The sequence below is a fragment of the Marmota monax genome, unplaced genomic scaffold, assembly GCF_021218885.2.
Source record: "Marmota monax isolate L192 unplaced genomic scaffold, Marmota_monax_Labrador192_F-V1.1 WCK01_AAM20220418_F8-fsc00047, whole genome shotgun sequence".
Taxonomy (NCBI): domain Eukaryota; kingdom Metazoa; phylum Chordata; class Mammalia; order Rodentia; family Sciuridae; genus Marmota; species Marmota monax.
Genome location: NW_026692072.1, coordinates 123,863 through 146,136, shown reverse-complemented (window position 1 = coordinate 146,136; position 22,274 = coordinate 123,863). Strand labels below are relative to the sequence as shown.

At 38.2% G+C, this 22,274-nt stretch overlaps 1 protein-coding gene and 1 non-coding gene across 2 annotated transcripts; both read right to left on the bottom strand.

The window, feature by feature from the left end:
* Window positions 1-549: 549 nt before the first annotated feature.
* Window positions 550-21,932, bottom strand: Depdc7 (DEP domain containing 7). Its single transcript, XM_046455619.2, has 9 exons — window positions 21,778-21,932; window positions 9,161-9,551; window positions 6,178-6,305; window positions 5,189-5,378; window positions 2,624-2,835; window positions 1,640-1,782; window positions 1,331-1,456; window positions 1,150-1,228; window positions 550-861 (listed from the first exon to the last, which is right to left on the bottom strand). Exons 1-9 carry the CDS (start codon window positions 21,848-21,850, stop codon window positions 668-670), a joined length of 1,536 nt encoding a protein of 511 aa, XP_046311575.1. The 5' UTR covers window positions 21,851-21,932; the 3' UTR covers window positions 550-667.
* On the bottom strand, window positions 4,152-4,258 carry LOC124102161 (U6 spliceosomal RNA). The gene has a single exon (XR_006854812.1). It is a non-coding gene; the product is annotated as a U6 spliceosomal RNA (small nuclear RNA).
* Window positions 21,933-22,274: the final 342 nt, after the last annotated feature.

Genomic DNA, 22,274 nt, shown 5'->3' with positions numbered 1-22,274 from the left:
CTTTAAGGAGTATCATTTAAAACACAAATCATACTAGTCTATTAATTTGTAATTATAGACTTTTTCACTTTTAAGTACATTCTTATATAAACACTACTTGTCATATCATCTTGTTGGGGACCGCAAATCAAGTCAAGATGGCGCCTGGCAGTTTGCCAGGAGGAGTGGTTTGTGAGGCAACGCCACCGAGCCATTAAGATGGTGGGAATTCCTTTTTGGCTGACTGCTGTATCTAGATGATGCTAATTGAGTTAAGCTCTGTGAAATCAGTTAGGTATATATACCTCTGCTGTTCCTCAATAAAGCGGCTCTCACTACCTTGAGTGCCCGCTCAGTGCCTCCCCCACCCCAGCAATAAAGCAGTTCCCGCTTCAATCTTCAAGTTGCTTGCACCTCCCGGTTATTTTGCCCAGCCGGACTGCGGCATCATCTAAATCCCTATGGTGTTCTATAAAGCACTGGGCACAATAGCTATAAACCAACTACCTAAGAGATGCCAGTACTCAACAGCACTACACCATCTGACCAATAACTTAAGTTTTTGACACATAAGGTTATAAAAAAAAATTTATTAAGTACAGTTTTATATAGAAATCAAATTTACAAATGTGATTGGATCTTTAAGATACATAATTTATTCTTAAAATACATAACATATATTAGAAACTCAGTCTCCAAAATACTCAATAAAGATGTTTGGATGACACTTATAGAATTGACCTAACAATTTCTTCTTTTCTTTGGCAGACAGTTTTGAATCTTCATCAATAGTTTTTAGTAAATTCAACAGCTCATCTTTGGTTGTCTTCTGTGTACTGCTGGAATAGTCACTTTGATCAATTCTCTGGCAATAAATATACCCTTAAGTTTAAAAAAAAAAAAAAGTTCAGTTAATGACTCTATTCCTCAGATTTAACTGGAAAAGTCAATATTTTTATATTTATGCGTTTCTTCCCCATTTTGTGAAATGCACTGAAGAGGATAAATACTGTCGACTGACTCTGGGCAAGTTGCTTTTTGACATTGGAGGCTCTCATACTCTGAGTGTTTAGAATTTAGCTGAAATGAACTACTTACAGCAAAATACTTTCAAATAAATACCAAGAATTTGTCTCCAGAAGACTGTAAAAATAATATCTCTTAGATTACCTGCATCTTTATTTGGATCTCTTCCTTTCTGTATGGCCATAAGTTTAACACTAACAATTTTATGTAGAGTTCCAGGAATCTTAAAAAGAAGGAACAACAAGATATTATTAAAATGTAGTTTAAGCTATGCATAAGTAATCCATTACAAATAAGCTAAGTTTCATTACTATCAGAGTTTTACCTTAAAAACATCTTTTTGGTGATCCATTAAAAAGAGTACCAGAAGATCAGTTTTGCCTTTGGACAAATTTTTATTGTCAACAATAGCCTTTGAGAATATCCTTTTCACAACCATTCGATTGTCACTCTATAAAAATAAAACACAGCCTATAATTACATATTTAAAAAAATTAATACTAAGGAAGTATTATCTAATAATAGCTATTATCCACTTCAGCATACTTGATGCTGAGGATGGAATAATCAGACAGATGGGTCTCATAAATATTAAGGATATGGAATACAGTTAACATTTAGACAAAAGACTTACTTCTTTCTGTAATTTAAATTCGGAAGGATGTGCTGCAACAGCCATGAAATACAGTAGCCTTCTAAATTCTTCTCTATTTTGGGAATCCAAAAGCTTCAGAAAGAGCTGAGTCGCTTCCAATGCTATTTCAGTCTTCCCATTTACTTTACAAAAATGAAAAGAAAACTGCTTTTAACTGACTAAATATGACTATATTAAAGGACCAAAACTCAAGTTATAGTATAAGCTAAATAGAGCACTTATTCCAAATTATTTATGAAAGCAAAAACAAGACTGGGAATTATAAGGAATGAACAATACCATAAAGGCAGCCTTTCCTCAAACTGACAACTAATACCTTAAATCCTTGTCATATAATCTAGGACATTAAATCTAACTCCTGATTTTCTAGAACAGCTTGTTTTTCTTTATTATATGTATGCTACTGATATATCCAACTCTACCATCTGAGAAAAATAGAAGGGATTCTCTGAAATCCCCAATTTTTTTTAAAGTTGTTGATGGACCTTTATTTTATTTTACTTACTTATTTATATGCCATGCTAAGAATCAAACATAGTGCCTCACACATGCTAGGCAAGTGCTCTATCACTGAGCCACAACCCTAGCCTCCCAATTTATTTTCAACAAGACATGGAATAAGATGGCTTACTGATAGAAAGCAGAGCAGTTGCCACTTTGAACATACTGAGGGGTGGGAGTGGTGATGAAGGTGCTGATAATTCTTCCAAAGTGAATGCTGTTTTGTACCTAAGCTTCCAGCAAAAGTAATATTCTCCCGTGGCAACCAGAAATTTCTGTATAACTTTAGAGCTTGTTAAAGCCTCTATCCAAATGAGTTAGTTTTAGAACAAACATATTTTTCACGCATTATTACAGATCCATTCCTAGTTTGAAGTATTTAGGAACTAATTTTGAGGATGATTCAATTTTTCCTATTTCCTCCAGAAGATAAAGCCTAGAATCCAGGATGATCTTACTTACCTAGGAGTTCTGCAATTCCATTATGGACATCAGATAAGTGATTTAATAGTGGTTCTCTACTACTGTAAAATTTGCCAATGGCATCAAACAGAAGTTCTTTAACTGCGTCTGTTCTGTCTGGTTGCTCAGGAAAGTTTCTGCTTATGTCTACCACCATCTGGTCTGGCAGGTATTCCAAGCAGTCAATCGCAGCAGAGAGCCACTCATCTTCCCTTGGGGGAGAAGGGAATACTTTAAACAGCAAAGAATAACAAATACACACAGTACCTAATTTACTAGCCATTTCAAGCACTGCAACCAGGATATATTTCTACACTCTTAAGAATTGTGTTAAATTATCTTTATATGTGGCTAAATTGTATAACACAGATTTTTATTTAAAAATTAGCTTAGTGTGTCTTCCTCTCCCATCCCCAAAATGAACTATTACATCAAAATTCAAACTCTACTTTTTACATCTCCAGTGTAGACTCAGGAATTCCAAGTTAGTTGCTCAGACCCCTGGTAGAACTAGATCTCGGACCTGACTCCTAAAGCAGTATTTTTGCAATACAACCTAGTTCATTACTGAGCTATATATGATCTATCTTCTCTCACTTTGGCTAGGATAAAATAAAGGAAGATAAAGTTTGAAAATAACTATCAATTACATGTCTAATAATACCAGCTGGGTAACTTCAGAAAAAGAAAATTACATTTCATGGACTAAAATGACTAATACTTGATATTCTATTTGTTAATATATACAGTTAAAAAAATCACATTCTCTATTGCCATAGACTGAAAACAACTAATTCTGCCATGACCCAGGTAAATTATACCAGGTCACTTCATCTCTCTGGGTATCATCAAGCTTATAAAATGTAGCTAGATGATCTTTAAGGTTGCTTTAGCACAAATTCTGATTCTCTACATAAAAATTAAGGTAATTATAAAGTGTTTTCAGGTTACTTTAGGTTGAAGAAAAACAATTTAAACTGCTGTAGAATAAGCTTCTATTATATAGGCAAAGTTTAATAACTAATATGTTGGGATTAACTTTTTCACCTACGGTTTTAAGCTACCTTTTGAAACTCAACTAATTATATTAATAGTTTACTGGAATATACAACTAAGGAAGTCCTAAAAATATAAATTGTATTCCTTTCAAACATTTCCATCTTCTTAACTGCACTGCAAAAATATCTGCTAAGGCAAAATAATTAAAAATAAAATAACCTTAGCAAGGCATAGTGGCCCACCCTGTAATCATAGTGACTCAGAAAGCTAGGACAGAAGATCACCAGCCTGGGAAATGTAGCAAGATCTTGTCTCAAAAATTTAAAAAAGGACTGGGGGAATATCTCAAGTTGCCCCAGGGTTCAGTCCCCAGCTAAAAGCAGAATTTATTTTCAAAGTAATAAAGAATATAGACCTTTTCCTTAAAGGAAAAAAACTTAATTCCTTCAGCACCTGAAGTTAAGCCTTTGAGCCCTAAGATTTATATTCGGAATTGTAGCTAAATGTGAGAATTACTTTCATTTTATATTTTAATATGGAACACTTCACGAATTTGCGTGTCATCCTTGCGCAGGGACCATGCTAATCTTCTCTATATTGTTCCAATTTTAGTATATGTGCTGCTGAAGCGAGCACTTTCATTTTATATATATAATAATATATATTATATATATTATGTATAATAATATATATATTTTATATATACATACATACATATATATATATATATATATATATATATATAAAATTTTTTTTTTTTGGTACCACAGGGGCATTTAACCACTGAGCCACATCTCCAGCCCCACTGCTTTGTTTTTGAGACAGGATCTTACTAAGTTGCTTAGGGTCTTGCTAAGTTGCTAAGGCTGGCTTTGAACTTGTTATCCTCCTGCCTCAGCCTCCCCAGTAGCTGGGATTACAGGTGTGTGCCACCATGCCCGGCTCATTATATTTCCTTAATATAACAAGTTAATTAGAAAATAAATGTTTATCAGGCATTCTAGAGGAATATTAAAGCATATGTAGTCAAGAATTCCAAGAATTTTTCAAATTTGTTCATTTTGCTCCAGAAACCTTTGAGGAACCTTGAGACCATTCAGCCCTACATTTTAACAAAAAAGATGGAGCATAGTCATTTTCTTCATTTAATGTGCAAGTTGTAGTGAAACAAAATGAATATTAAAAAAACAAATTTAAGACAGGCATGGTAATGCACACCTGTAATCCCAGTGGCTCAGGAGGCTGAGGCAGGAGGATTGCTAATTCAAAGCCAGCTTTGGCAACTGAGCAAAGCCCTAAACAACTTAGCAAGACCCTGTCTCAAAACAAAAAATAAAAAGGGATGGGGATGTGGCTCAGGGTTGAGTGCCCCTGGGTTCAATCCCTGGTACCAAATAAATAAATACATAAATTTAAATCTTTTTTAAATTTTGTTCTTTCTCAAACAATAATATTGAGTGGCAACACATAAGTGATTCCCTCTGGATACAATTCAAAATATTATCTGAATACCACATCTATAAACAACCTATAACCACTGAAATTATTACATGTGTTTCCACATACTGAGAGTCACCATACGCCTTGAGAATCCCTCGATCCAGATAGTTACTGCTGTTGACCATGTCAGGCTGCCTCTTGGGTTGAGGAACTTTAGGTACAATGTCTTTCTGTCTGAGTAAGGAGTCAAGAAGTGGAAGGTCTATAAGTTGTAGTAGACGCCCAATTGTTTCTTCTTGCCACACTTCGTTAATAACTACACAGGAAAAAATACAAGATGAAAGGTAACAATTAATAGTTACTATGTGCTCAGCACAAAATCTGTCTCCACAGGTCTAAGCTAGAATACTTGTGGCCAAGAAAAGAAGAAATAAAGAAAAAGTCAACCTTCTGAAGTGCTTTCTTATAACAAAGTAAAACAATCCAAGATTTGTTTAGAGTGTAGGAGAACAGACTTTGGACAGGAATTCTTTTCATTCTTTGTACTATATAAAGCAATCTGTCAGAGATAAGAGATCAAGTCATATAACATGTTAATAAGGACTCCGGAAGAAAGAATGATTCATTCAATCTAAAAACTGGTTTGAAACTATTGGCTGATTATCCCACTCAGGGTTTCCATAACTAGGATGGGGGAAGGAGGGTGGAAATCAAAATCATTAGGCTGCTTTTCACTGCCACAAGGAAGAGCATAAGAATTTTGTTAATGTTTTAATGTAATTTTCAAATTTTTTTACTTAACCTAAACCTAATAAAACCTTGGGGAAAGAGAGTATCTGAGAGGATATTTTAAGTAAAAAATATGCATGCAAAACATCTCAGATTTGAACCTCTGCCAGCTGATAGGACAAAAGTCAGTGTTCAAGAGTTTTAACACTGATGTATTTGTTAAAGATAATAGACTTCTGTTAAAATGTAATATAAATGGCTTTAATACATAGTACGCTCTTTCTCAGCACTTTGAATAAATTCTAATAAAGGTCAAGACCGAAACATTTTAAATAACTTATTTGAAGTTAGTCTTCTATTTCTTACTTTACTCATCTGTAGCTTACCTTGTGGAGACAAGGTTGCAGAGATATTCACACACGGGGAGTTAGCAGGCTTTAAGCTCAGATTTTCCAATAGGTCTTCCAAACTGTCCGATTTGATATCAGATGACTTAAACAATGCATCTGCATAACTAAAATCAAATGTGGTATACCCACAGAAACATTTCAGTATTTCAGAACAAAGTTTCTAGCAAGTTCACAACAAATATGCAATAAATGCAAATCCTAAGGGTTGAGTAAAATAAAATTAAAAAAATACCTCCTTGGGGCTGGGGTTGTGGCTCAGTGGTAGAGCACTTGTCTAGCATGTGTGAGGCACTGGGTTCAATTCTCAGCACCACATATAAATAAGTAAATAAAATAAAAAGTCCATGAACAATTAATAAAAATGTTTTTTAAAAATACCTTCTTTCTCAAGCCTGAAATATGTATACTCTATGAAATTCTTTGGATATGATTCAATGACTAAAATTTTAGTCACCAATTTTAAAACATAATAAAATATAACTGGAATCATTATGCTGTTTTAATTAGTTATCTTTATTTCTGGGAATTCTTCAGTGGATAGTGCTCATTATTTTCCAAATATAGAGCTACAATATGTTACCTGTAATTCTGAAATCGAAACTTTTAAAAATCAAAAGCCTGCCAAGCATGGTGGTACACACCTTTAATCCCAGCAGCTCAGGAAGCTAAGGCAGGAGGACTCAAGTTCAAAGGCAGCCTCAGCAATTTAGTGAGACCCCTAGTAACTTAGTGAGACCCCATCTCAAAATAAAAAAGGCTGGGGATGGGCACAGTGGTTAAGTGCCCCTGTTCAATCCCCAGTACCAAAAAAAAAAAAAGTTAAAAGTTTATTCAGCATTCTTATGTTCACAAAACCTATTCTGGGTATAGGCCTATAATTCTAATGACTCAGAAGGCTGAGGCAGGATGATCACGAGTTCAAGGCCAGCTTCAGCAACTTGGTAAGCCCCTGCCTCAAAACAAAAAAATGAAAAAGACCAAGGATATAGATCAGTGGTAGAGTACTTTTGGGTTCAACCTCCAGTACAAAAAGCAAACCAAAAAACCCTATCTTGAGATTATCATAGCTTTTATTTATTTCAGATAGTATGAACATTCCTTTGTTTACCACAGAATTATTAATATGCTTTGTTGTCCCATATCCCTCTAGGGGTGTTATATACTATATGTATTTTTAAAAGTCCTAAAATTGCTGGGCGCGAAGGCACACACCTGTAATCCCAGTGGTTTGAGAGGCTGAGACAGCTGGATGGTGAGGTCAAAGCCAACCTCAGCAACAGTGAGGTGCTAAGCAACTCAGTGAGACCTTGTCTCTAAATAAAATACAAAATAGGGCTGGGGATGTGGTTCAGTGGTCTAGTGCCCCAAGTTCAATCCCCAGTAACCCCCCCAAAAAAAATTTTTTTTAAAAATTCCTAAAATCTCCGAAGTTCCTAAACATGTCTGACCCAGTGGTCTCAAAAAAAGCATATGGACTGCATCCAAAAAGTGGGGCCCCACCTCATATTTCCTTTTTGTATACAGAGGTAAACGATATAATGTTTTAGATACAGAGGCAAAAAAAATATCTGAAAGTCAACTTTCAAACTCTGACTTTAGGTCAGATCTGAATCATGAGAGCTTCAAATTACACTGAAACCTCTGCAGTTTAGCTGAGAATACAAGGGAAAGGTAAAACTGTTGTACTTCATAACTAAGTTCATTATGTATTCAGCCACTGGGTTCTACAATTCTGATCTTCCCAGTCTCTTTAAATGAACCTCTCTTTACCCCCATGCTGTTTAGCTCAACACCCCCCTCAATTTTGTAGACTATAGTACTGTAATAAATTCCTAACTAGCTATATCCCTAGTAGACTGCCATGTAACTACCAGGAACACCTTTCCTTATTCTTTTTTTTTTTTTTTTTTGCTTGGTGCTGGGAATAACTCAGGATCTTGCTCATGCTAAGCAAGTGCTCTACCAATGAACTACATCCCCAGCCTTCCTAAAATATAAACTCATCGTGCTAAAAATCTTTCTGTGGCCTCCCCAACACCTGTATGATCACATCCAAATTCCTTAATATGCCAGACACAGTGGCACATCCTTGAAGTAGGAGAATCACTTGAGCCCAGGAGCTGGAGACCAGCCTGGGCAATACTGCAAGTGAGACCCTATCTCCAGAACAAACAAACAGGGGCTAGGGTTGTAGCTCACTGGTAGAGCACTTGCCTAGCATGGAAAAGGCATTGGGTTTAATCCTCAGCACCACATAAAAATAAATAAAGATATTGTGTCCATCTACAACCACCACCAAAAAAAAAAAAAAAAAGAACAAATTCCTCAATAGTCACAAGAGGCCTTGGCACTCTCACACACGTCCTTTCACTCTCACCTCTTCCACTTTCTGGATTCTAGTGATATCTACAGCCTGGGTGTCTCCCTGCCTGCCTTCTCCTTCTGTTCTCAAGACTTTTTTCCCTTTAACTTTATTTTTATTTATTTATTTTTATGTGGTGGGGGTATCAAACCCAGTGCGCCTCATGCATGCTAGGCAAGTGCTCTACCACTGAGCCACAACTCCAGCTCTTTCTCAGACCATCTTTATTTTTCTTCTGTGTGGTGCCACTGATAGAACACAGGGCCTTACATTTGCTAGGAAAGCACTTTACCACTGAGTTGCATCTCCAATCCTCAGGCCACTTTCTAAATAAAATTTTTAACTCTTTTTTTTTTTTTTCACTACCTATAACTTGAGAAAAATCAAAGTCTGTTCATTGGTATCTCTTAAATATTTTATATTTAGCAGAAACAAAGTTAATAAAATTTCACTGTACTTTATCAAATACATCTTCAGATCCATACTTAGCCAAGTTATTAAGAAAGTAATATATAGTCAGTCACTCTCTCATAAAAAAGCAGACAAAATCCTGCCAACATTCCCATGATAATCTATCATCATTATATATATACCAACCTGGAAGGTGAATATACTTTGTTCTCTTTGCCCATCTGACTGTCTTGGTTATGTATTGTTGTGAATCTATAAAGGCTGCAACTACTGTCTTCAAATGTAGGTTTTTTGTCTTTTCCAAAAACCTTGGTTGGAACTGCTTCAAATACTTTATAGTCCATAAGTGCCTGACACACTCTCACCACTTTGGCCCGAGGAATATCTACATCACCAAAGTACTTATTCTGAATTAGATGAGAATAAATGACATCTACGGCTTCTGAACCCACAAAGCAGTCATTGTGTCTTTTTAAATGATGCCTTCGTTTTTTTACTTCCACTTGTGTCTGAAGAGTATTTATAATGCTGCTCCATACGTATGTGGCTCCAAATGGCTTCTGGGCCACACTGAAACCTGGGGGGGTGGGGGGGATGATCACAAAAAAAAAAAAAGCTGAGAATTAGTACTTTGTTCATTTGCAATAAGGTCTGAATGATCCTTAAGCAAAAAGTGACAATGTCCAAAGTTACTAATAAGGAAAAATTATTAGGGCATCTTATTGCTGAAATATTGTTATTGATGACAATTCGTTAAAAAAATTTAGTACCTACTATATACTGAATGTTGTTCTCTGTGCTAGCATGTGACAGTGAACAAAATAAAGTCCCTGTTCTTGTGGACTTAGACTTTGTGGGAAGATACAGATGATATATCATAAGTATTTGATCAGCACCAAAAAGAAAAAGGCAGGTTAAGAAGAGAATGCTATTTTATTGAATTTATTTTTTTGTGGTGCTGAGGATTGAACCCAGGGCCTCATGTATGCAAGGCAAACACTCTACCACTGAGACACATCCCCAGCCTGAGAATGATACTTTAAATGAGATGTCAGGAAAGACCTCTGGCCCAGCACAGTGGTGTACTTTTGTAATGCCAGCTGCTCAGGAGGCTGAGACAGAAGGATCACGAGTTCAAGACCATCCTCAGCAATTTAGTGAGATACCCCCACCCCCCAAACAACTCAGTGAGACCCTGTCTCAAAATAAATAACAAAAAAGGGCTGGGGATGTGGCTCAGTGGTACAAACCCCTGGGTTAAATCCCCTGTGCAAAAAAAAGAAAGAAAGACCTTTGGTAAGCTTATGTTTGAGTAGGAAGCAAGCTGTGCAGACATCTGGGGGAAGAATAGACAGAAAAGACAGAACTAAGGCCCTGAGGACGTGTATTCTGCTAGGACAGAAAGAGGTCTATGGGACCAGCCTGGCATGTGGAGGGAGTGGACAGCAGGAATTGAGATTAAGGAGGGAGTGGAGAAGGATGTGAGATGGGGGAAGGAGAAGACCAAGTAGAGCCGGGGCAGTTACCACTTATGCACAAGGAACTTCACTATGTGCCTCAGGTAAGTTATCTGATCTCCAGGAACAACCTGAGGTGGCAGATATCATCTCTGTGTGAGAGACTGAAAACATATTCAGAGAAGGTACCTGCAACTTCCAGACATTACTGAAAGAGGTAGTGCTGGAATCGACTCATGGTCTATGACTCTGAAGGATTTTTCAATCAAATACACAGGTTGCAGGAATAAACTAGTTTTTTAAAGCTTCCTATTGTGCAGACTTATGACTTAAATATGTAATAAGCAGGGTAAAAAATAATATAAAAAACAAACAACTGCAACAAAAAAGATTTATTCCTGCCCAATAGGAGCTTACATCCTACTGCAAAGACAGGATGAGCACAGAAATAAGGCAAGATTTTAGTCAAACACAAAGGAAAGAAAACAAGCTTCCAAAAGGCTTGTTTCCAAGCTTCCTATTTTTCTTCATCTTCATAAACAGATTATTTGGTAAAACTGCAAAGAAGAAAACAAAGTGGGGGTAGGAAGGATAATAGAATGAATCAGACATTATTACCCTGTGTACATATATAATTATACGACCAATGGGATTGTATATCATGTGTAACCATATAACTATATGACCAATGGGATTGTATATCATGTGTAACCAGAAGAATGAGAAATTATACTCCATTATGTATGATGTATCAAAGTGAATTCTACTGTCAAAAACAAATTTTAAAAAAGAAAGAAAACAGTGAAATACTGGGGAGTGATACTGGCACAACCATATTGTTGTGTGCATGTACAAATATATGACAACAAATCCCACCATTATATACAATTCTAATGCACCAATAAAAATATGGAAATATGTGAAAAAAAAGGAAACAAAATAGGCTTTGGGTTTCAGTAAGCTGATGGAACCGAGCCTGGCTAATCATGCCCTTGCTAGCTGCCCACTCCTTACCCTCCCTCCTCCTCTTCACAGAGAAGGCCCTATTTGTTACTCTTCTCAATGATGCTCGGAAAATTCACTGATTCTAATTTAAGCTCCCATTTTTGTTAAGCATACTACTTCCTTTATTTTTAGGATATCTTGACAAAGTAGTAGTAAAGTTTAGACTATTTGAATAGTCTAAAAAGGAAAACAATATATCAGTACAATAGTAAAGAATAAGGAGACCTATAATTAACTGCTACTTGAAATCATCTTCCTGTTTTTGTTTAATGAAATAGATGTGTACGGTGAATAAACAAAAGTTCCTAAAGGGCTTTAACACTCTTTAGACTTTTTGTTTTTGTTTTTTGGCGCGGGGGGGGGGGGGGGGGGGGGGGGGGGGGATACTAGGGATTGAACCAGGACCTAGCACATGCTAAGTACCTGCTTTACCACTGAGCTATGCTTTCAGGTCCTAAAGTTATTTTTTTTTTTTTTTTGAGAAGGGGTACCCGGGATTGAACTCTGGGGCACTTGACCACTGAGCCACATCCCCAGCCCTATTTTGTATTTTATTTAGAGACAGGGTCTCACTGAGTTGTTTAGGGCCTTGCTAAATTGCTGAGGCTGGCTGTGAACTTGGGTTCCTCCTGTCTCAGCCTCCCAAGCCTCTGGGCTTACAGACGTGCACCACCATGCCTAGGTAAAACCACCCATTTTTTAAAATATTTTTTTATAGATGGACACAATACCTTTATTTTATTTTTATGTGAACCTGAAGATCGAACCCAGTGCCTTCCATGTAGGAGGCGAGCACTCTACCACTGAGCTACAACCCCAGCCCTAAAACCACCAATTTTATGTGAGCCATTTGGAATTAATTTCTTGTGTAACAATAAACAAAGAATGTGCTGAGTCATTATACTATATTTATTGATCGAATAAATTTGTAGCTACCAGCAATTAAAACGTAACATTTTTACTATGAAAATTAATAACAAAATGACTGTTTATTTCAATACCAAAAGTAGATGGGCAATTTACCACCTATTATTTATTATATATTATTATATTTATTTAAAATAATCAGCAATATTATTTTAATTATCTTTTAAAATTGAAGTTAATTCCTCAATCAGCATCAAAGAATGAAGTAATTATTTCCAGTCTTCCAAATATCATGTGAGCAGTTTCAAGAACTGAACTGTTTGCTGGGTAGGGTATTGCATGCCTGTAATCCCAGCAATTCTGGAGGCTGAGGCAGGAGGATCACAAGTTCAAACCCAGCATCAGCAACTAAGTGAGACCCTAAGCAATTTATTGAGACTATCTCTAAATAAAATATTAAAAAGGGCTAGGGATATGGCTCAGTGGTTAAGCACCCCTGGCTTCAATCCCTGATAGCAAACAAACAAACAAAAACCAAAACCTGAATTGTGGAAAATAACTAGATATATCAAGCTAGAACTATATTTTTTACTGTATTTAGTCCTACTTTATTCAGCTAGGTGCAGTGGCGCACACCTGTAATCCCTGTGGCTCACGAGGCTAAGGCAGGAGGATCGAAAGAATCAAGCATATGATGGAACATCAAGTCCAAGTCATTCTTTGTGTGTGTGTGCACACACACTTGCACCCGAAACTGAACCCAGGGGTACTTAACCACTGAAGAACATCCCCAGCCCTTTTTATTTTTATTTTTTTAATTTTGAGACAGGGTTTTGCTAAATTGCTTAGGGACTTGCTGAGGCTGGCTTTGAACTTTTGATCCTCCTGCCTCAGCCTCCTGAGCCACAGGGATTACAGGTGTGCACCACTGCACCTAGCTCAAGTCCAAGTCATTCTTGGTATCCAAAACTCAGAAGCAGCTGTACTGCCTCTAATGATGATAACTAAACAAAAAGTATTAACAGCTAATACTGTAAATTTTCTAAAATACCAGATGTTATAACAGATTTAAATGAATTTAGTGTTCGTACTTTAGTCTTTTTTCAAATCTTCATGGTATCATTATTAACATTTGAGTACGCAGAATATGACAGATGTGTCTTCTCTCATTTAATCTGGAAATATTTCTCTGTGAAATAGTTATTAACAATTCTATTTTGAGGAAATTAAGGTTCAGTGAGTTAAATAAACTTGCCTTTAGATATACAGCTAACAAATACATTAGCTTTTTCCTAGTGTTTAAATATTATATATAAAAAAAATAAGGCACTTGGGAGCTGGGGTTATGGCTCAGTGGTAGAGCACTTCCCTAGCATGTGTGAGGCACTGGGTTCTCTTCTCAGCACCACATATAAATAAATTAATAAATAAAAGGTCCACTGACACCTAAAAAGATATTTAAAAAAAAAAAAGACACTAGATAAACAGACTTGGAAGTATTCTTTCCTTGACAGTAGGATTAAGTAAAACAATTTTAAGATAACCAAAGAGTAAATTGGACATGGTGGCTCATGCCTAGAATATCAGTGACTAGAGAGGCTGAGGCAGGAGGATTGCAAATTCAAGGTCAGCCTTGGCAGTTTAGCAAGATTCAGTCTCAAAATAAAAAATAAAAAGGGCTAGAGATGTAGGTCAGTGGTAGAGCACTTTCTTGGTTTGCATGTGTGAGGTCCTAAATTTAATCCTTGGCATCACAAAAAAAAAGAAAGAAAGAAAGAAAGAAAGAAAAAAAGAAAACCAAAAAGATTAGAAGAAACAAAACAACTCTAGGATCTGAATCCTTAACCAAGGTATGTAAAAACAGCCACAACTCCTAAAATAAGGTAACATATCAAACATTCCAGAATAAATACTATCTCCAGTACATAGGGGTAAGACAGGAAGACAGACAAGATTCCAAGTTGGAACTATGAGACTCCCTTTTAGGTACCAGTGAAACAGACTTCTAGGCTAATGATTTTTTAAAAAGAGATAGGTCTTACTATGTTGCCCAGCTGGTCCTGAATTCCAGGGTTCAAGCTATTCTCCCACTTCTTCCTCTCCAATAGCTGTGTACCACTGTGGAGAGCCATCCTCACATGTGACTGGGCGACTCCCGGTTTGGGTCTGAGGCTTCTGGCTGAGTCGGAACTTTCCCAGCCCTCTCCTGATGAGAGAACCCGTCCGTGTGGGGGTGTGACTGACCACTGACCCCGGGGGCCCAATCACTGACCCTGACCTTGGAGTGCGGGCCCCCCCTCAACCTTCATTGGATGGAATTATCCCCTGAATTTCTTTTTCCCCAATAAAAGGCTACTCCCTGGCGTGCTCGCTCGCTCTCTCTCCTGCTAGCCCTGAGTAATCCTTGCTGCCCTACAGGTGGGAGGTTCGAGGTTGGAGCCAGAGAGGGGAGCCGTCTCGGACCTGGTCATAGAAAAAGGTAACTGAGTCTGTGTGTTTTATTTCGATCTCTGCTAGCTAACTTTTATGCCAAGAACCTCATTAATGAAACCAATGCGCAGGCCGCATGGTGGATACCACCATACCTGGCTGGGCTAGTGATAATATTAAAGATGAAACACACAGTCTTAACATCTGAGCTATACAAATCCTAAAAGATAAGGCAAAGTCACTTATTAGTTTGAGATTAATAAAACAACTGAAGGGGGTTGAGAGGGAGGAAAATACAGCCTCAATGACATGAAAAAGGGTAGTATTTACAGGGAATTAAGAGGTAAAGAATAAATTCCCTCTTATAAGTTTGTGGCTTAAATGTGGGAAATCAGGAAGTTCTTTGGGTTGGATAACACTATATAAAAGATTAAAGAACAGGTTAGAGCAGAAGAGTGGGTACCTGTGAGCCACATGCTCCCAGAGTCCTCAGGCATGATACAATTCAGCCCTTTCAGGTCCCCTTTGTGCTCATTGACTATTAATTCCCAACCTTTGCATCTGGAATATTTCCCCTCAAGCATCACCACCCACAGACTCAAACTAGCTCATGTTCATACATGTTCATAACATACCCTGGACTTGACAAGTAAATGTGCCAAAACCCACACCAGGATAACCTGTTTTTTTTGTTGTTTTTTTTTTAATGCTGACTTCACAAGTTGGATATAGATCCCCCACATGCGGGTCTAATACGTACTTATCATCATCTAAGAGCTGAAATGAATATTAGTGTAGCACCCCACAGTCTAGGAAAATGACTTACTGTGATTTCTAAACAGTATTCAAGAGATCAGAAATATAGAATGAATGTTTTGTTAAGTCTAGCAATCAGGATCTAAGCTTCAGCTTGTCCACAAACCTCACTTGCATATGAGGTGGATAACTCATTAAAATTCATCACTATCTACATCTTGAGGTTTTCTTATGAATAGATGGTCAAGCATTTTTTTGGGGGGCGATACTGGGGATTGAGCTCAGGGACACTGTGAGCTACATCCCCAGCCCCAAGCATTTTCTAAAAGTATCATGACAAGTGGAATCTAAGGGTCTAGAAACCAGCTTCATAATCCTGGGTAAGAAATTTAATGTCTATAAATTGGTTTCTTCATCTACTGACATAACAATTGAACCCTGTGTTCAAGATTGGTTTCAGGTCTACACTACTTGGATTTATAAAAATTTAAAGACTGAAGTTGTAACTTGTGCATTTAGATACAGACTGGGGATACCAGATAGACTATGACAAACCAAGCTTGGCAAGGTGGCACATGCCTGTAATCCCAGGGGCTTGGGAGGCTGAGGCAGGAGGATCATGAGTTCAAAGTGAGCCTCAGCAATTTATTGAGGCCCTAAGCAACTCAATGAGACCCTGTCTCTAAATAAAATACAAAATAGGGCTGGGGATGTGGCTCAATGATTGAGTGCCCCGGAGTTCAATCCCCAGCACCCTCCCCAATAGAAAAAAAGACAGACCAATAGGTAAGAAATGAAACATGGGGACAAATTTCACCTTACTAGACACAAAACTCAGAAAGTGGTCTAATAAAATACTCAGATTATTTTTAAACTAGATTTCTAGCATAAAATATGCTCTTAAACACTAGATCAAATCTAGACTTATTAATCATTTACTTGCTTTTTCAGGAGTTTCATCTTTATCTGCTTGAAAAAACAAGACCTGTCCTTCACACAAACGTGGACGCTATCCAAAAAAGTTTACCAACAATAAAGAAAGTTAAATTTCCCAGATAATATTGAACCCTGATATGTATGTGAAATACTAATTATCTTCACTTCTAGAATGCACACTAAATAGTCAAGTTATTACTTTTAATCCCTTTAAACTCAAGTTATAAAGCAGATATGTCAAGAAATTACACTCACTCAAAAGTTACAAAGAAGCCAGGCATGGTGGATGCAAGTTCAAAGTCAGCCTCAGCAACTTAGTGAGGCCCTAAGCAACTTAGTGAGGCCCTAAGCAACTTAGTGAGACCTTGTCCCAAAATAAAAAATAAAAAGGCCTGGGGATATGGCTCAGCAGTTAAGCACCCTGTGTTCAATCCCCAGTACTTAAAAAAAAAAAGTTAGAAGGAGATAATCCACATCAACCACCCATGATCCATGCAGTCAACAGCTCTAGTCTTACTGTGAAAACCTACTTTAGGGTAAACAATTCTATAATTTCTTCCAATGGTGAGATTATATTAAATCCTCAGATGATCAATGCATAAGTATAACTGTGTTCCAGTGTAAGGTAACCATGCACACAATTTCCAAAATATACTACCTCTAAATGAGCATATAACAATCTAGTTTATATTCTTAGGCTTTAGACTGAATTAAAAAAATTCTGATAACTCATCCTTTTTCCATAAAACTTTAATAAACAGTGAGTTAGAGCCCTATTTCTTTCAATTTTCCTTATAATTTATAGATATTTTGCTTTACAGAGGCCAAGGATCACAACATAAAACAACTGGTCAATGAATATTTATTAGTTGTAGATTATTGTTAACTACCAAAAACATTTATTTGAAGGGGAGTGCTGGGGATCAAACCCAGGTTCTTGTGTATGCTAGCCAAACGTTCTGCCATTGAGCTAAATCCCGAACCCCCTAAGGAAAAAAAAAAGGTAGTGTTCCTCCCCTTCTTTTTATAAAAGCTTTTTTTGTGCGTGTGGTACAGGGGATTGAACCCAAGGGTACTTAACCACTAAGCCACATCTCCAGCCCTTTTTATTTTAGGACAGGATCTCAGTAAGTTGCTCAGGGCCTATTTCTAAGGCTGGCTTTGAACTCGAGATCCTCCTGCCTCAGCCTCCAGAGCCACTGAGATTACAGGCCCGTGCCACTGTGCCCAGTTTATAAAAGTATTTTTAAAGAAGCGCTATGAGGGCTGGGGATGTGGCTCAAGCAGTAGCGTGCTCGCCTGGCATGCGTGCGGCCCGGGTTCGATCCTCAGCACCACATACAAGCAAAGATGCTGTGCCCGCCGATAACTAAAAAATAAATATTAAAAAATTCTCTTTAAAAAAAAAAAGAAGCGCTATGAAGTGGTTCTCAATGGATCATTTAACCCTCCCAGGGCATGTCTAGAGACATTTCTAATTATCACAATGGGGCAGATAGTGTTATTGGCATTTAATGAACAGAGGCCAGGGATGCTACTAAATATGCTACAATGCACAGGACAGTTCCCACAACGAAGAATATGTCAATAGTGCCCAGATTATGAATGCCTGGGTTGACCCAATATTGTTCAGATGTAAACAACTGTGCTAACACAGCAGGCACAGTGCTGGGTGCTAAGAATATAAAGAGTAAGATCGGCATGGACTTTGGAGTCCCAGAGACCTGTGTTCCACTCTTTGGTCCATCATTTACTAATAATATGAACTTGGGCAAACTGCCTAACTCTTATGTTGCTTTTTCAAGAAGAGATCACTCTGCTTCTCTAAGTTACTGTGAGGGTTATGAGATAAGATATGTTAATGTGGCTAACAGTGTTCGGCAATGAACAGATGTTTCATTAAAAAAGGAGACACATGCCTAAAATCCCCAGCTACTCGGGAGGCTGAGGCAGGAGGACTGAAAATTCAAAGCCAGCCCTGCCTGGATATGTAGCCAGACTCTGCCTCAAACTAAAAAAAGGAGGCTGGGGATATAGCTCAGTGGAAGAGCAACCCTGGGTACAAATGCCAGAAACACACCCACAGAAAATGTTGAGGGGCAGTCTGGAAGAGCCTAAGAAAGTATGACAACTCAATGCAATGTAATATCCTGGATGGGATCCTGAAAGAGAAAAAGGGCACTGGGAAAAACTAAGAAAATCTGAGTAAAGTATGGACCTTTTAGTTCATAACCATGTATTAATATTGGTTCATTAAAGTGCCAGATGGACCATATTCATGTAAGATAACAAAAGAAACTAAGTATAGGGTATGTGGGAACTCTATGTACTTTTTTTTTTTTTAGTTGTAGATGGACACAATATGTTTATTTTATTTATTCATGTTTGCGTGGTGCTAGGGATCAAACCCAGTACCTCACACATTCTAGGCAAGCACTCTATCACTGTGCCACAACCCCAGCCCTCTTTGTACTAACTATGATTTTTTGTAAGTCTGTTATAAAGTTTTATATTTATTTAAAAAAAAAGAAAGAAAGAAAGGAGGTACTCTTCTTCCTCTTCCTTTCTCTGAACTCAGGATACAGTCTCCCCTTCCCCAAGGAACTGAATTTTTACCTTCTTCCACCTGGGTAATGATGTTAAGCTTTAGAAGGAATTCAAATAAATTTATTAATCCTAAACCATTCTGAACTTAAGAAAATTTTATTTTTTAAGATGAGTTTTATATTATAGTTCTATGAAGGTGAGGAAAACAAATTTACATTTTTTTAAAAATTTACATTGCATCTAAAAACCTTATTTTATGCTTAGGACAAATCATTGCTTATAACTAAGAAAAATATGGCTCAGAGTACAGTGTCTTATACTAACTCTATTTGGATTTTTTAATTTATTTTAATTAGTTACACATGAAAGTACAATTATCTTGACATATCATACATTCGAATCAGATGGATAGAATTTCTCATTTTTCTGAATGTACAGGTTGCAGAATCACATTGGTCATGCAGTCACGTATAAGTGATGGGAGGGGAGAGGAAGGGGGGAAAAGAAGGACAGCAGAAAATTGTATTTAAGAAGCATTTTTTTTGATGGCGGGTGCAGTGGTGCATGCCAGTAATCCCAGTGGCTCAGAAGGTAAGAGAATCATGAGTTTAAAGTCAGCCTCAGCAAAAGCAAGGCACTAAGCAAGGCTTAGTCTCTAAAACAAAATACAAAATACAAAAAAACTCAGTGGTTGAGTGTCCCTGAGTTCAATCCCCAGAACCAAAAATAAAAAGAACCATTTTTTTCAGGAGTTTAAAACAATACAGAATTTGAAAAAACAAAGGAAAGAACTACATTTATTGGGCAATAACCCAAACTTCATGAAAACAGACAAATGTAAGCAGAATTGTATCTGAGCGTGTTAAAACTGGTATCTATGATTGGAGAAAAAAAAAAAAAAACTTCCTATACTACTGACATTAGGAATGCAACACTTTTACTGGATATTTGTTTTGGTAGTTCAAAATTTATCTTTCTCCTATTTGTTATTAGAGATGTGATGAAGCTGCCTCTGAAAAGAGGCAAGCACTCTATCACTTTACTTGCAGACAGGTAAAATATGCAAAATAAACCTTTGCTAACAAAAGCAATTTTAAGATATGCTAAGCAATGGCCCCTATTTAATTCACACAGATTAATGAGAGCATATGGGAAGTACTTTGAGCTCCCTGGAAAGTGATACCAGGCAAATTCAAAGAATTAGGTTACATCATAAAGGGATAACAAGATAACATCCCACTTTCCTGTATGTGTATATTAGACGACAAGGATCTTTGAAGTACTGGCTGAAGGTTGGCATATAAACCTAATTTCTTCTACAAAAATCAAGTCCTCGGTTATTATAGCCCTCAAGGTATTAAAGAGTTACTAATCTGTGGCGAAGGAAAAGTACAAAGCTGCTTGCCAGAGCACACAGGGAATGGCAAAGACCCAAGAATCCTTTGCTCCTTGCTCACTAGGACTGAGGAAAGGCAACTAACTCAAGAGTGGAAGAGGGATTAACAAATGCTAACAAGTAGAAATTCCAGGTGCAGCTAGCAAAACAAATGAGAACAAGCAGTGAGCCCATAACTGCCCACTGCACCTGGTGTAGAAGACAGTGGTCTTTCTCTGTGATTCAAAAATCCATTAACTAGTATGTCACCTACTTCAATTTTGAATACATACTCCCTCACACCATCTAAGAACTTGTTCAAAAATGCCTAAAGCCCAGAATTGACATTTCAGTAGTTAGAGGAGACATGGAGCACCATGTTTTGAATCAGGTGAAATTTGGAAAATTTAATTCACTTCGAGCCTAATGCTGTCTCAAAACTGTTTTACTATTATTTGTTTTTAAATTCCTTCATTTTAATGTTTTCCTTCTCTTCACAATGTAATCAAAAAGATAGTCTTATGTCCTTATTCCTCTAAGTGGGAGCAGAATATGGTTAATATTATAATCTGTTTTAGGAAAGCACAAATGAAAAGTTGTTCTCTATCACAATTCATCATTAGCATCTTGAAGATTAAAAGGAGCATTAATTAGTAAGTCAAACACAAGAAAGGGGGGCCACTGAGATGCACCCATTTGGCCTGAAAGAGGTGTTCACCCCTCAAAAAAGCCAAGTGTTATCTGAATATCATTAAGAGTCATCTGAGTCACCCTATTTACTGAGTTGTAGATATGTTAGGGTCAAAATTTGAGAGCCGATCATCTGATTCTGTTCATTTGTTAAACATCTTAAGAAACAAAAATCCTAAACCAACCCCCCCAAAACTACAGTAGCAGAAGTCACCATCTTATCTCCTAATGTCATGTAATTATTAAAGAAATAAAAGACTAAAAACTTCAATTCGCTTAAGTACTGTTTACACAGAAAATGTTTTTTAAAAAAAATACCTTTAAGACCAAGATCTTCCTGGAAAACTTATAACAGAAAATTCTCATGACTCCCAGAAAGGTCTACTACTACTGTGTAGTCAGGTATGTGCTCGAGACAAGGACCAAAGAAATTCCCAAATTCCACACAACCTCACCACGAGGAGCCTCTCCGCGACATCCACGGCCGGTGCCTGGCAAGTAGCCCGCACAGAGACCAACGCACGGAGCGGTTCAAGTTTCGGTGACTTACTAAAAAGCCGGCCGCAGCCCACCAACGGAGAGGAACCTCCCGCACCGCGAGGGCGCCCGCCCGGGACACAGCTGTGCGGAGCTCCCCAAGCCCGCGGAACCGGCGCGAGCGACTGAACGCCCCACACCCGGCACCCGCCCCGCGCGGCCCACAGCCTTCGCCGCCCTTCGGAGGCATCTTCGGCACTTACCGGGAGGCCTCCGCGCCGGACTGTGCAAAGTCGAAAGTTTCAGCGCGGCCGCCTTCTCCCGCACGGTTGCCATGGCCCTGGCTGCCGGGACGCGACCTCGGAGACCGCCGCTGCTCCGCTCACCGGGCGCCCGCGCTATGTGCCGCCAGTTAACTAGACGGGGGCGGGGCTCCATCAGGCCCCGCCCCTGTCCGTTACGTGCCTCCTGGGGGAGGCGTGGAACCTGCGGCCGCCTCGGCACAAGACCCCTCGGGCCAGCCACCGAGAAAGCCGCGGCTAGGTAAGGCGTTTCACTGGGCGGATCCTTGCGAATCCGCGCCGGCCCTGAGCCGCGGCCCAGACCAGCTGGATTCAAAGCACATTGCGCAGTGCCTTGCCTCGAGGATCCAGCAAGTGCTTCACTGCCCTGTGCCTCAGTGTCCTCATCCGGGACGCGGGAGTAGTAATTAGTACCCGCTTCACCGAACTTTTTCTGAGGTTTACACGAACCAATCCAT

What these genes read in the sequence shown, in the direction of transcription:
- Depdc7 (XM_046455619.2), bottom strand. Translation starts at nt 21,850, where the DNA reads ATGGCAACCGTGCGGGAGAAGGCGGCCGCGCTGAAACTTTCGACTTTG. An exon ending in TGGAATTGCAGAACTCCTAG is followed by an intron (nt 1,783 to 2,623) that starts GTAAGTAAGATC and finishes ATTTTTGTAAAG; the next exon opens with TAAATGGGAAGACTGAAATA. An exon ending in AGATCCAAATAAAGATGCAG is followed by an intron (nt 862 to 1,149) that starts GTAATCTAAGAG and finishes TTTAAACTTAAG; the next exon opens with GGTATATTTATTGCCAGAGA.